This window comes from Thamnophis sirtalis, unplaced genomic scaffold, assembly GCF_051295495.1.
Source record: "Thamnophis sirtalis isolate CommonGarterSnake01/CBP01778 unplaced genomic scaffold, rThaSir2_p1.2 scaffold_6, whole genome shotgun sequence".
Taxonomy (NCBI): Eukaryota; Metazoa; Chordata; class Lepidosauria; order Squamata; family Natricidae; genus Thamnophis; species Thamnophis sirtalis.
This window is the reverse complement of record NW_028261386.1, coordinates 19234782-19250258: the sequence shown is the minus strand read 5'-3', so window position 1 is coordinate 19250258 and position 15477 is coordinate 19234782. Positions and strand designations below refer to the sequence as shown.

At 42.0% G+C, this 15477-nt stretch overlaps 1 protein-coding gene across 3 annotated transcripts in view; it reads left to right on the top strand.

The window, feature by feature from the left end:
• Nucleotides 1-226: 226 nt before the first annotated feature.
• TSPOAP1 (TSPO associated protein 1) overlaps nt 227-15477 on the top strand; it is a 76605-nt gene continuing 61354 nt past the window's right edge. For all 3 annotated transcript variants that reach the window (XM_087717316.1, XM_087717315.1, XM_087717314.1), the window contains exons 1-2: nt 227-400; nt 13038-13145. In XM_087717316.1, coding sequence (XP_087573442.1) covers nt 230-400; nt 13038-13145 — 279 coding nt within the window. In that variant the 5' untranslated portion in view covers nt 227-229. The remainder of the gene's footprint in view (nt 401-13037; nt 13146-15477) is intronic.

Below are 15477 nucleotides of genomic sequence, written 5' to 3'. Positions count from 1 at the left end.
CCGCCTCCGGTCTCGCTGCGGTAACCGCTGCTCCCGCCTCCTCCTCCTCCTCCTCCTCCTCTTCCAAGCCGAGTCCGAAGGGAACGTCGCCCCCGCTGCTCCGCGCCGAGAGATGAAGAAGAGGCAGGGCTGGGGGAAGCCCAATGCGCAGCTCCTCCAGGATTGGGCGCGGAGCAAGCCCGGCGACGGCGCGGCTGAGCGCGGAGGGCACATCTCGGTGGGAGCAGCTATGCCGGAAAGTGCTGGGAGCCCTGGCGGAGCCGAAGGGACCCAGACAGCCCTGGAGTTGGAAGTCCCATCTCGGGGAAGCTCTCCGTGCTCGGAGCAAATGCCCGGCACCACGGAAGAGGTGTATCGTGCCGAAGGGTTAGAAGGCTGTCCGGGGGAGGCACCGGTGCAGGTAAGGAGGTGGGTCGTCTAGTGCTTGTGGGGGCTCCGTCACGGGAAAGCAACGGTTGGTGTGCGATGTCCCGAGGAAGATCTTCCATGTTCAAAGGCAGTCTATCCCTGAAAGTGTAGGAGGATGCCAGACTTGTGACATTTCAGAAGCGCTTGGTTTGGTCTTCAGATAGGAAGCGGTAGGTTTGTTTCTGCCTGCGGAGTTTTCCTGCCTTCCTGCCTTATCTGGGCAAGATAGTCCCGGCTCCGGCTGATAGCTGGGAAATGCCTTACTACGTTATCGGGTGATGGTGGCAGGTAATTTAGAGCATCTTTTGCGATGTATGAGATGCAAAAGTTCGTTATTATTTTTTAGAGCGTATGGAGGGGATTGGTTCACTGATTGCCTCTCTGTCTCTCAAGGTAATTTATTTTAATTGCAAGTGCTGAAGCCAAAAATAGGACCTGGAAGCCTTTGGATCTTACTAGGAGTAGGAGGTGAAGGATTGCTGTTGGTTGCTGCTGGAAACGGAATGGTGAGGATGGAGTAGATGGACCTTTTCGTCTGGTCCTGTGTAGCTCCTCCTAGGTTGCTCCTAGGTTTAGTCTGGATTTTCTGCCCTTGGTAACCAATGCAAAATGATAACCATCTTCTTTTTCATGGGCAGTGGGGTGTCTTCTTGTTACAAATCCATGGCTGCAAGGAAGGAGGTGGCAAATCTTCTAGGCAGACATTAAGGAGGAACCATATTTCCCACATGGCACACCAGCTGCAGCACCCTTGCCATTTAAAAACCACATAGGAAGGACCTTCCAAGGCTAGAAGAAGCCCCTTTATTTTCTGGAGAAGCTAAAGCATGGCAAAGATGCAGCAGTGCCCATTAACTATTATGGCTACATGCAGTTGACTCGTTCAGAAACGATGTACTTAATGGATGGGAAAGCAGCAGTAGGAAGGAGAATCTGAGCTTGATGCTTTGCTGGTAAGACTCTTTGCAAGCATCCAGGGGCTACACCTGGTTGGGCTTATTATTTTATGTATAAATATTTATAGCTAGCACATTGTCCTTTGGATGGGGTAGGATGCAATCCATAAAATAAGTGCGGTAAAACACAGCAATGACCTTACTAACATAATCAAGAGGCAGAGGTGTTGACAAGAATCAACAGGGCATTTACCAGACTGAGGTTATTAAGTTCCAAATGATGGAGTGAAAAGTCTTTATTTGTCATAGATATGTAGCCTGGTCTCCAAGAAGTGGCGTTTGTTCTGGGGTTGCACAACAGAAGAGGTCCTTTTCTCTGCCCCCACTTTTTCTAACCTTGAGGTGCCAAGGGGGAACCACCCTAAAGGTCTTAATTTTTAGGCTTGCATATACTGGGATAGATTCTCCCTCTTAATAGTGGGTTCTTAAACTGTTTAGGGTTTTAAATGTCAATTAGGAAAATGTCGAACATATGACTGGTTAGCATGTGAACAGTCAGGGCAGTTTGCTTTGAACTGCTAGTATTATTCAGCATGCTAAACCCAAAAGCCAGATTAACAACATGCCATTTTTTTCTGTATTTTCTCTGCGCTACCCAATACATCACATTACATCACATTACAGTTTAATATAATGAATTTAATTCATTCAACATGCTGAACCCCAATCTATAAGCCCCCCTCTCCGATTTTAATCTAATTTGTGCAGACTCAGCTATTGAGAAATGAGTAGCTGGATTAGATGAAGAAATAATCATTTTGATCGGATGCAACCAAGTTCCTCTTATATTCTTCTGTGCTAGTCATATTTTGCTTTTATCTGCTCCACCAGCAGACTAACCAGAAACACCTATGAAGGATCCATTTCAAGTGAATGAGATTAGTAAAACGGATAGGGCTGTTTCCATCTACTGCTATCTTCTACATGCTGAAATGAAGGTGTGGGAGGGTGCCTCAGCCCAACCTACCTCACAGGATTGTTGTTCTGGAGAAAAATAGGCAGAAAATATGCTATGTATTCCACTGAGACTCCTGGAAGAAAGGGAGGATATAAATGCAAAACCTCATTTGATATGTAGCATTTGAATATATCTGTATGTTGTAAGGACTAGTAAAATTTTGTAAGGTATATATGCAAATCTACCTTCAAAAGTGTTTTTTTTATTATCTCAGTTGTTTCCAAATACCCTTTAGTAAGCTGTTGTTACTATTACACAAGGTATCTAGGTGCATCAAAGCTTGGTGAAGAATGGCTAGATGAAATCAGGGCTTCTCCTTAGTCATTATGTTATCCCACTTATTAGTGGATGGGAGTGAGAGCTATGTTTGCTTTAAGGTGACTGGGAGAAAGAAGGGTGAATTTCAGAGTCCTAAATCAGATCTCCTGCTTATCCCCCCCCCCTCTTCTGAATCAGAAACCACAAAGCAAAACTCAACAAACCCAATGGATCTAAAACATTTTGCACACATCTGTGCTTATACTGCCTACTTTTGGGAGTGGCTCTACTTCAGGGTCTCAGTTACAGGAAGAACTTTCTAAGCAGAAACATCTTGAATTTAGCTCCAACCCTTTTGTAAAAACAATGATCTGGATCCACCCCAAAATGCAACTTGTTATGCTATTTATGTGATTTTGACTGTTATGAGGAGAGCAAAAGCTATTTTTATGTTCCCGAGAAGCTTACTGCATTGGATGCTGTTTAATGGGGGGGGGGGGGGGGAATAGTCTAGATTCCTTGCAATTACAATGGTGACACACAAAAGAGGCGGGGCCCTTGAGTGATCCCTGCATTGGATCAAAGCACCCTGGTTTTTAATGAGCCCCTTATCCCTTGATTTTAATTTAGCTCCATGCTGTTCTATAAATCAAGGCATTATTTTTAATTGCTGAGAATGCTTCCTTGGTCTTCTAGAAAGTGGTTGCATACTGAGGGTATATAGTTGGGTATAATTTCCTGATAGGATTTCAGTCCCTAACATCTTTAGTTTTAGAAATCTAGCACAATGAAAAATGTGGGATAAATAAGGGAGAATTTTACTTTAGATTCCTGAAATAGGGACTTTCTGATCTGTGTTATCATTCATGATTCCTTCAACATCTAGTATTGCACATTTTAGATCAAGTAACATGTTGCATGGTGCTTACCAATTGATCAAGCTGATACCCCACCCATCTCTCACACATATACGGGAAGCCGGCAGAGAGTTGAGCTGGCCAGACCTGGGAAGCTGGCCCTTTGGGTCACTGTTCGTGCCCTGTGGAGCAACATCTCCACCTTCACCCCCAAAATCTGTATGGCCCTGAGCTGGCTGACCTTTAAAAGCTCTTGATATTGTGTGAGCCAGTGATGTTCATGTTTATGTGAATTTTGATCCTGTGCTATGGAGTCTCTTATTGTTTGTGTGTGTGTGTGTGTGTGTGTGTGTGTGTGTGTGTGTGTGGGGAGTGTTTCTGGATTTTTTTTGCCATTTTTAATGTTGTTAACTACCTTTAGATATATGGGCAGTCATAAAGGTAAAGGTTTTCCTTGCACGTATGTGCTAGTCGTTCCCAACTCTAGGGAGCGATGCTCATCTCTGTTTCAAAGCCAAAGAGCCAGCACTGTCCAAAGACATCTCTGTGGTCATGTGGCCTGCATGACTAAATGCCAAAGGTACACGGAGCACTGTTACCTTCCCATCAAAGGTGGTTCCTTTTTTTTTTACTTGCATTTTTTACTTTTGAACTGCTAGGTTGGCAGAAGCTGGGACAAGTAACAGGAGCTCATTCCATTACATGGGCGTTAGGGATTAGAACCGCCAAATTGCCGACTTTTCTGATTGACAGTTCAGTGTCTTAGCCACTAAGCCACCGTGTCCCCTATGGGCAACCATAGTGATTGAATAAAATAAAATAAAAATCTCTGGATTTCAGTTTTTCACTATATTGTATACAGTATTCTGGCTTCAATGAGAGAGCAAAATTTGTTTTCAAGCTAAGAAGCCATCAGATACTTTTTTTTAGCAGCCCAGAAGAGAAGGAATGAAAGAGATACTTAGTGGTGCTCGAGGGCAACAGAAACCCTGTTCTTACAGGTGCATCATAGTCTCCCTTTGAACAGGTTTTAGAGAAGCTTCCTTTGAATTCATAGATGCTACAATGGGAGACATTTCTGCATGAAAACCAGCTCATTGGGATTAGAGAACTGGATGCTAAAGGTGGCATTGTGGCTGTGTCCATGGGTGTGGGTCAGGGCAACTTGCTTTGCATTTTGATTTCTCAACTCTGCTTTTGAAAGGTCCAACTCTACAGATTAGAATGCATTCTGAAACTGAGTTTTTTAATTGCTTCTCTTAATATTTGTTTTTTTTAATTTATTTACTTATTTGAACCCCACATTTATTATTTTAATAAATAACCGAAGGCAGCGAACACATCCAACATACCTCCCTCCTATTTTCACCACCACCGCACCAACACTGTGTGATGAATTGAGTGATTGGTTAAGGTCACCCAGTTGGCTTTTATTGCTAAAATGGGATTTGGTCTTCTGCTTTCTAATCTGGCGCCCAAACTGGCTCACCACTTTAATCCCACCTGTATTAATTTTATAGTAATTTAAGGTGAGAACCTATGTAATGCTCCTTCCTCCTCCTAATTTTGCCACAGCAGCAATCCTGTGAGGTGGGTTGGGCTGAGAGAGTTTTGCTTTTTTTCCTCTTAAATGCTTTATTTTCTGGTTACAAAGAATAAAAAGGGGTGGGAAAATATGGAAGGATTGTAAATCCAAGGCATAACTGTTGCTTTGAAGTTATGGTTTGATTTGTGCTAGGTTAAAATGTAATTTGTAGTTCAGTATTTTATGGAGATCCAGCCATTGTGTTAGCATGTTGTGTGAACAGTTTGGGAGAAGATGATTGAGGCTATTTAGGATTATTTACACAACATGCTTAAGCTGGGTATTGAAGTCTCCCATTTTCTACATTTGAACAAACCACCGAGTCACAAAACCAAACCAACTTCCAAAGTAACTGAGTTTAACATTTTTAATGGATGGTGTTGCTGGGTGTTTATCTGATCTGTTCCAAGTGTGACTTTGCCCATTCATGCATGCAAATATGTGCCACAAACAAAGAAAGGGTTTGAGCACTAGAACATAACTCAGGTTGCTGCAGTCAAGTCATTGGATGGACCAAATTGAACAGAGCATCTTGATCGTGGTTCGGCTTTGATGGAGTGGTCCCATTATGTGAAAAACATGATGGGACAAGGCTTTTGTCCTCCTTCTTCCTAGGTCAGTTCAAAAAGAGACCAGGACAAAAGCTAGCTCAGATAAAATTTAAGCTTAATTAAAAAGATGTTTGCTCTGCACATGTCTACTGATTTTTCTTGTCAAAGTATGAATCATTGGCAATTTGGGGAGGAGTTATCAGGGTCATACCAAGCTTTGGGAGAAGCCCAGGTTGTGAACATGTGCTGTGTATCATTGTGCCCTTAAAACTTAAGACATTTTTTAAATCCCACCTTTATTATTTTTATAAACAACTTAAGGCAGAAAATGAGAAGCATTTGAAATGTGGATTTACAGGTGGCTTTTGCGTATAGGTTGGGTTGACAAAATCAGAAATGAGGAGGTGATAAACTGCCTGGGAAAGCCAAGGGAGATCATCAAAACCATAAAAAGTGAAAGATATAATATTTTGGAGATACGATGAGACACCTGGAAAAATACAGCATACTTCACTTAATCCTCCAATGAAAGATCGAAGGCAAACGAGGTCCAGGGAGAAGAAGAACATCATGGCTTCAAAATCTAAGGGACTGGTTTGGACAAAACTCAAAAGCACTTTTTCATGCAGGTGTTGATAAAAATAGGATCGCCAACATGATTGGCAACGTCCGATGACGGATATGGAAGAAGAAGAAGAAGAAGAAGAAGAAGAAGAAGAAGAAGGAGGAGGAGGAGGAGGAGGAGGAGGAGGAGGAGGAGGAGGAGGAGGAGGAGGAGGAGGAGGAGGAGGCAGAGGCAGAAAACATATCTAATACTCTTGTGAGGTGGGTTGGGCTGAGAGAGTGACTGACCCAAAGATCTAGGTGAAATTGCATGCCTAAAACAGGACTAGACCTCACCGGCTCACAGGTTTCTAGCCTGGTGATGCCTTCACCATGATACCAAACTGACTCTCTTAATTGTTTTCTGATGGAAGAAGGAGGTCTAACAGGAGTACTGAAAAAAACTGAACAGTGAAATAGTAACTTCTTTTTAAGATGTTCCCTTTACCTTTACATGGGCCATTTTTGAATGTAGAGAATCTATTTTCGGCTATCATGTATACAACAAAGTTGAAGATGGCCAAATTATCTCTTTCTTCTTGTGATCAGCAAGGTGGCTTTGGAAGTTCACAAGGAGTGGCTGAGAGACATGTTTTTCTCATATTAATTGCTCATCTTGTTTATGTTTTTGCTATTTAAACTGTACTCAGTTCCTTGTGTTACAAAATGTGTATTGATTGGCAGCAAGAGAGGCACGGTGAAAAACGGAGCAGTGTCACAAAATAACATCCATAGTTATAACAATGATCTTCCAGCATCCCCCATCGTGATAGATTCTGTGCTTCCACACTGGAATTATAGTTCACCTCCATGTCAAAGATGAATGGCAAAGCAGTGTTGTCTTCAAACCTAAAGAATTATCTATATTAGATAAAACCAGAAAAAAAGCATTGTTCCAATAACCAAATTAATTGTAGGATGTGAGTGCTGCCTGCGTATTCAATATGATCTTATGCAATGAGGACAAAAGGAAGTTGAGCTTAATAATTTCACTAATGAGATGTTCAGATACTTAATGACTACCTTGTTGATGATCTCAATAATGAAAAATAGTGAGTCAGCCTTTCAGACTTTGGAAGAACAATCTATGGACCCGAGTCCACCCCTGGAGCATTTAAACCAGTGTTTTTCAACCTCAGCTGCTAAACTCGAGAAACAACGGCTTAAACAGAGGTTCGATGGTCATCTAGAGGAATGCAATAATAATGGATTCCTGCCCTGGGTAAGAAGTTGTAATGGATGATCTCCAATGTCCTGTCCAAACTGATGTTTGATTATTCTCTGATTCCAATATCTTTCCCAGTAAAAATCCAATATTGCTTGGAGTATGAGCAGCCAGTGCTGTGGAGAGAAAAACAATGAATGTTGCTCTTACAAAATATGTATTGGAATTAAACTCCCATACATATCAGCTAGTATGGCCAAACCCTGACTGGGAATTACACATCTGGAAGCATGTGATAGGCCCATTTGTTGCTTTCTCAGTAACTTCTTTTTACTTGCTTTGGGGCAGTGCCAGATCCCAAACCAGCAGAACTTTGGAACCGATCCAATAATATCATGACTCTGATGTTGATTTATGTAGAAGAGGGGAACTTAAAGATCTTTAATGTGGGAGTGAGCCTGTGGTCCAACTCAATATCCATTGATATATTTCTTCTCTTACAATATCTAATAATCTTTTTACAATATAGTATCATTTTACCAGTACAGCAATTTGTGATTATTGATTCCACAGATTGATACAGCACTGGACAATCTGTTTTCCCTCACATTTTCCCAGGCATAAATATTGGAGGCTGCATGCCAATAGTGAGAGATGATCCCAGCTCAATAATAAAGGGGGAGATGAGATTGAAGTCTCAGGAAAGGAGTTGCAGGATCCAATCTGGGTTGATCACCGGGACCAGAGGTTTTCTTTTCTGAGCTTTTGGAATTGTGTTGGAGCCCACCTTCACATATTTCTCTGTGGTCTTTGAGATATTCTCTCTGTGTGTGATATTTATGTGATGTGTAGCTTTTTAGATGTAGGTTGGGGTGTTGATGGCTGACTATTAAGTGGTTGGCTGTTATTTCCTTATGCTGCCCAGCCCTCTCCTCCTAAGTACTTGATAAACTGGTGGTAAATCAACACTCCTGTTGATTAACCATTTCCCAGGCTTCAATCACTTCCGTGGCTGTTTTTATGCTTGCTTGTCCAACAATCTTAGCCACTGCAAAATTGAATGTATGTCCTTGCTTATTTCAATGTGAGGCTACCACTGAGTTTGAGTCTCCTCATCTAACCTCGTGCTTGTGTTCTTGCAATCTGGTGGTTTGCTTCCTCCCTGTCTGTCCTACATAGTCACAAAGGCAATCTGGGGATCTGACAGATAACATTGGAAGTATCTCCCACTTCCATGCAATCTTTACAGTGTATAATTTGGCCTCTTATGGTAACCTTTTGCCACAAAACAGCCCATAGTAAACAGAGAAGTGCCCTGAGGATGGCCTCCAGCACAGGTTTGAAAGCTCAGAAGACAAAGCCTCTGGTCCCGCTGATTGACCCAGATTAGATCTTGCAAGAGTATCCTGGAACACGTATATTCACCTTCATTCGGCAGTAATGAAGAAATGCTTAAAGACATATGCATATTGTTGAGGAGATGAAAAAAAAAAGGAAAGACTTGGGGAAATGTTTTAGAATCCCAGGTGAGGAGTTAGATGGGGGGACCTCATGCAGCAGGTAGAGAAATTTCTGGGTCCCAGGCTTATCTCAAGGAGCAGCAACCCTCCATAAATCTGAAGGCAAAGGTGAAGGATCTACAATGCATCATCGTTTGCATCCTGCACAGATCCGCCATATGATAAAAGAGGCTGCTCGGCTATGTGCCCCAGATTTGTAGTCTTAATATGTCAGCTTGATTCATTTTCTTTGGGATGTCACCACTTTCCAGAATCAAATGACCTATCCTCTCAGAGAAGCCAATTACTTCTCATTCTGTGAGATTCAACCTTGAATGCATAGCAGTTTTTTAAAGCCCTTAGTCGGTTTGAAAGGAACATTCGTTGCTCATAGAAAAAGAATTGAAACAGACGGGTGGCTAAGGGAGGATTGAAAACACAACTGGCTGCCTTAAGTGCACCACGCTTTGCTGGAACGGCATGAATTTAATTATATCTGAGTTCTTCAAAGATTTTGCAAGGGGTAATTCCTGCTAGGCTACAAAGCGATAGTATTTGGTATGCTGCTGAATCAGAGAGATTGCCTAGGGCAGAGAAGCACAACCCAGAGCCTGAAGGCTGCTTATGACCTCCAAGAAACTTATGTATATCTTTTACCCCCACATGTATCCCTAGCCTAGATGCTCCTTTTCTTCTCTCAACCTATGCCTCCTACTGAAAGAATAAAAACCATACATGTCAATCATACATGGTGTTTGCACACCATGAATATTACAGTTCTGTTTACACAACAAGCATAAACTGGCTATTGAGTTAATTAATGCACTTTCATAATATATGGAATCATAACTTTATATGTTGTCTGGGCTTAGCATAAGATGCTAAGCTATAAATTAAACTAGCTGATTACTGACAAGCAAGATTAGAATGCTTTGAGAATACACTTGCTAAGTCTTGATCTGACCTGGTTATTATTTATTTAGTGTATGGCATATCATACGCGGACTAGCAGTATAAATTAACATTTCAACTAGATTAGTAGAACCCAATAAAATATAAATGTCAAAAAGATCTATGTTCAAATACCAATGTCTAGGCCATCTAACCATTGGAGCGCAGCATTGTTTATATTAAAAAGTCAGATATATGCCCCCAGTTTACAGCTGGTCATGATGTGATCTACCGTTTGACATGGCACCCAGCAATCACACTGAGGGGAAGTTGCTATGCCCCATTTATACAGAGTCCCAGCAGACACCATGTGAGATATGAATCCCATTTATATTGTCCATTGCTGACATGGTAGTTCAAAGCCTGGCACCTTTTTTGTGGGGTCCCAAAGATCCTTTTTCAAGAAGCAACTTTCTTTGAAGATGTTTCATTTCAGCTCTGCTGAAGAAGCTTCTTGGATGAGAAGCGAAACTTCTTCAAAAAAAAAAAAAAGCCAGATAGTTCAGTTGTCTCTTGAAAAAAGCACCTTTGGGACAACCATGACTTGGATGACTGAGATTCTCCATAAAAGTTTTTGTGGAGGTCATTTATATGTCTTCCTATAACTGAACAGTCAGCGACCCATTTAGCTTTCCATTGGGAATTGATGTTAAAGTTCTTGGACAGATGTTGTGCAAGTGCCAGTGGGGGGCTTCTGGATTTGAGTCTTCAGGCTGATAGGTGAGAAGGTTGGCATGAACTCTTACCTGTGAATACATCCCATGGGTAAGAGTGGCGGTGCAACATTCCATTTAAGAGCTACCTCCTCTAAATTGGGCAGCTGTCAATCTCCTTAACCTGCTTGCTGGAGCATTATAAGAGGTAAAGTCCCACATCCCTGCAGGGAACAAACTGAGACAATGTTGCTTTATTTATACTTCTAAAAATGAAGGGGAAATGCTGTTAGTCTGAGATTTCGAACATTTCACGCATACAGTGCCTTGCGCTCAGGGGTGGTATTCACTTACCTTCCCTACTGGTTCACAAATGTGAGCTTGCGCATCTTACATTTCCGTGCATGCGCTCAATCTTCTGTGCATGTGCTTTGGCTTCAAAACATGCTTAAATGGGGTGGCATAGAGCCAGGGTGGGTGGGCAGGCCCACCTGCGATTTCCACTGCCAGTTCGGGTGAACCGTTCTGAACTGTCAGAATACCACCTCTGCTTGTGCTCAGTCATGGGGATGGGATCTAGTGAAGTTGGGGGGGGGGGAATAGCTGCTGCTTTCTTCTAAAAGGCTGGCATGAGGTTGCTATTTCTCAGGGAAAGACACTCAGCACGTGCCTCAAAGGCTTGCTTTATTTAACAGCAAAAGAAAGTTTAAAAACACGATTCTTCCACCTTGGGGAGATCTATCACCCTTTGCAGTATTAAGAAGAATGCATCTAAGATTATTTTTTTTGCTATTATTTTGCCTTTGATTTTTATATGTTTTATTTACTGAGCCCTGCAGCTGTAAGACTGGGAAGGAAGGACAAAAAGCTCTGTGGGAGTATATTTTGTAGATGCCTGGAAGTTATTGCATACCTTCAGTGTGTCTGCCATCATCAGTGAAAATTCAGAGGTGTGAAGACGCAGCTAGATTAACTACTGTCGTTTTGGGGGAGAGCCAAAAGTTCCCAAATCTCCCTTTCCCTAAGGGGAGGGGGGGAAAGCCAGAAGATGTTTGAATAATGTTTCTGAAAAAGGATTTGTCTATTACTCCAAAAACATGATAACCAGTTGTAATATAATGATGTGGAAAATCAAGAGCAAAGGAGACAGTATTTGTCGGAACAGGATTTTTCACTGCACATGGCTGCTACTGAGACATGATGAAGATGATACATATATATGAAAGCCTAGCTTGCATTCACACAGCTTCCTTGACCATGTTATTGGATCCACCCAATATAATGGACCTACTGAATATGTTCTGTCAACCATGGAATTGTAAGGCCTACCTCTGCTGTGTATAGCTCTCCAAATTAAAGCACCCTAGACAGACGGGCTGTTCAGCCTGTGCTTGGACACATTGTCTGAAAGGAGATCCACTCTCTCTTTGGGTCATTGGCTCCGTTGACAAACTACTGTTGCTATTAGGAGCTTTGTCTGATATTAAGCTAGATCTCTATCTCTGCCACAATTACTTGTTCACGCAACTGGTCTAACCATGTCAGTTAGAGACCCAGCAGATGTAAGACTGCCTAAATGCCTGTTCAGAGTTAATTTTCTTTAGACTATTTTTGGCTTAGCCTTTTGTATTAATTCTTCCTGCTTCTTTGGTTTGTTGTTCAATAGATTAGGGATAACCAGGTTAAAAATGTTGAAAGAAAGTGGCTTAGGATTACATATCATAGAATTCCATCATCATGATCATCATCATCATCACTGAGCTGAGGTGGCACAGTGGTTAGAGTGCACTACTGGAAGCTACTTCAGCTGACTGCTAGCTGCAGTTCAAATCTCACCGGCTCAAGGTTCACTCAGCCTTCCATCCTTCCGAGGTGAGTAAAATGAGGACCCAGATTGTTGGGGGCAAGGGCTGACTCTGTAAACCGCTTAGAGAGGCCTGTAAAAGCACTATAAAGTGGTATATAGGTCTAAGTGCTATTGCTATGCTATCATCATCATCATCATCATCATCATCATCATCATCATCATCATCATCTGTATTTTCTTATTTGTTGTATTTCACACTTCTTAAGCACCCATCCCCATCAGAGAGGGGCTCCTCTTTATCCTGTATAATGTTTCTGGGAGGAAGCCTTGGATAAAATATTTTTTTTATTCTGAATAAGATCCTTCCCTTATCCTTACTACCTCCTATAAAGTTTGTACCGCTTAGGAAAGGAAGAACATCACACATTTCCTCATGGCAGGCAGTGGGAGCCATTCTCTGAAAGAGGAGAAAATCTACCAGCATGAGATTGACTTAGTGTTGTATGTTGTTATTTTCCCATGATAACTATTAAGAAGTTGGTTCCATTCTACACACCTAGTAAGCATAGCCCTTTCCATCCTAATCCAATTAAGATGAATTAGTGTTCAAGCTTATAAATGCTGGGAGCTATTGTTAACACATCTAAATGAAAATGGAATAGAAAAATCTTCCTGGAATGTTTGGAATGAATGGTGTTATTAGTAAAGAATGAGCTACCACTAGTAATATCCTCCCACTTTCTTCCTTTTTCTGTGTTTTCTTTAACTCCTCCTTCTGCTTTACAGTATGGTGTGAGTTATCCTTGTCTTCTGCGTCAAAACCAAGTGCTTCTGACAGCCCTAGAAGAGTTGCAGATGCGCTGTGCCAGCCTGAAGAAGGAAAACAGTCTGCTGGTAAGGGGCATGCAAGAGCTGAATATACTGTTGTTTAGCTTGGCAGGATTGACCAGTCTATGGCTCTCTGGATGTTGTTGGCCTTCATGGCCTATCAACCTTGGTCATTAGCCAAGGCTGATGGTTGTGGAAATTGAAGTGCAACACTATCTGGAGATCTGTAATTGACAATCCTGAGTTACTGTACTGGGCAGCAAGGATGGTTTATTTAATTTCGAAGATGTTCCTTTGCAATGACATTTGAGGAATAAAAAGTGCTTGAAACTCTTAGTTCCAAAGGATGCAGACCAATGCTTTCAGCACAGGGCTGAACAAACTGTTTTGGCACTTGAAATAGAATATCTAAGCCATGCTACACTTCTGCTAATTAAAACAGGGTACTACTTAGCAAGCTTTTGTCCTGCCAAAGTTCCATTGAGTGAAAGGGCAAGATTTCCATAGCTTTATAATTGCAGTTAGAATGCCTTGCTGGCTGCTTGGTTCAGATCTTTCTCCCGTTTCTCCATCAATCTTAATTTTTTTTTAAAGTACCGCATTGCCTTAAGAGGCTGATGAACCTTGTATTGTAAGCAGCTGTCTTATCTTAAGCGAGGCTGTTGAGGCTGGAGGGCTGGGCCCATCTGCTGATTGAAATGATGGGGAACCAAGCGACAAATCATAGATAGGGTCAGGGTGAAGAAATGGATGAGGCCAATGGAACAAGGAAACTCTTTTTAAATTAATACAATTCATTAAGCAGTATTTTTGGAAGGGTTCTGCAGGCTGCTCCTAAGACTTAAGGTGAGCACATGAGACCCTGAGGCCTCAGATTCTACGTACATGCCTGCTCTATCTAATGCAAAATTCTCCAACCTGCTGCCCCTCCAGAGGTCTCTACTGCAACTAGGGAAAATGGCAGTTGCAATGCAATCCCACTTATCTGGAGATCATCACAATGGACAAGGGCGAAGTTGTCTGCTTTGACTTGAAAACTTCCTCCAAGATCTCAGACAATGAAAAAAGTAAGAACTAAGAAAGAATTAAGAAGAAATTTCCTGACAGAACAATTAATCAATGCAACAACTTGCCTCCAGAAGTTGTGAATGCTCCAACCCTGGAAATTTTTAAGATGTTGGAGAACCATTTATCTGAAGTGGTGTAGGGTTTCCTGCCTAGGGAATTTTTCATTTCAGGAATTTTTGTGACCCTTTGTGTACCAGTATGGGCTTTCTGAATCCACTGCTTTCTGTATGCCATAATGCCATCCTCCATCCAACTCTCAGTCCATTGCAAGTGCATCCCACTTAGGTGTTTCCCAGTTGCAATTCAAAACTGCTGCTTTTTGACCTGAGATGTCTTAAACCCTTCAGAGTAGACGGTCTCCACTGCTTTGTTCAAGTTTAGTAGCAGTTCCAGCTCTGATTGGCTGCAATGCCTGATATACCTCTTTTCCCCTCCAGCGATTAGTTGCTACCCATTTCAAGCTAGGCTGTCAGAGTATAGTGTTCTCTGCTGGTCAGCTGTTGATTTGTTTATTTTTAATAATCTTGCAGTTGATCCAAAATGACCTATTGAATCAATGAACCATCCTCCACTCTAGAAGCTCATGCTCCATTCAACCTTTACATAATCTGTGTATCTCCTGGTGTTAACCCTTTCAGTTTCTGCTCAGGCTGGGTGAAACATGCTATCTTGTTTTCCCATTGCCCATTCCCAGATGTATAGCCTCGAGAGCCATGGTGGCACAGTGGTTAGAATGCAGTATTGCAGACCATTTCTGCTGACTGCCAGTTGCCAACAGTCCAGTAGTTTGAGCTTTACCGGCTCAAGGTTGACTCAACCATCCATACTTCTGAGGTGGGTAAAATGAGGACCCAGATTGTTGAGGGCAATAGGCTGACTCTGTCAACTGCTTAGAGAGGGCTGTAAAGCACTTCAAAGTGGTATATAAGTCTAAGTGCTATTGCTATTGCTCTGAAGATACCATAAAAAAAAGGGAAGGGTCTCTATGAATATCAAAGGCGATAATGTGAGAAAATGGTAGAGGATGGTGGTGAAGAAATCTATGTATATAAATATCTGAGAAAACAAAGGCAGGATACAAGGACAATTGAGGAGAGAGAACAATCCCTAAAAGAAAAAGGCAGGCACTGATAGGTAGAAGCAAGCCAGTAAGGCTTGACTTTCCTTCTTGGATGGGATTGACAAGAAGCATAGAAACAGCCAATCTGTTCTTGTGGTGACCATAAACCAGATTCAGCATATGCCCAGCTCCTTGATCAACCGATGGCAATCTCAAGATACATTAAGAACTGCCCCATCCAAATTACATTGACCCATCCCACCTGGTCAA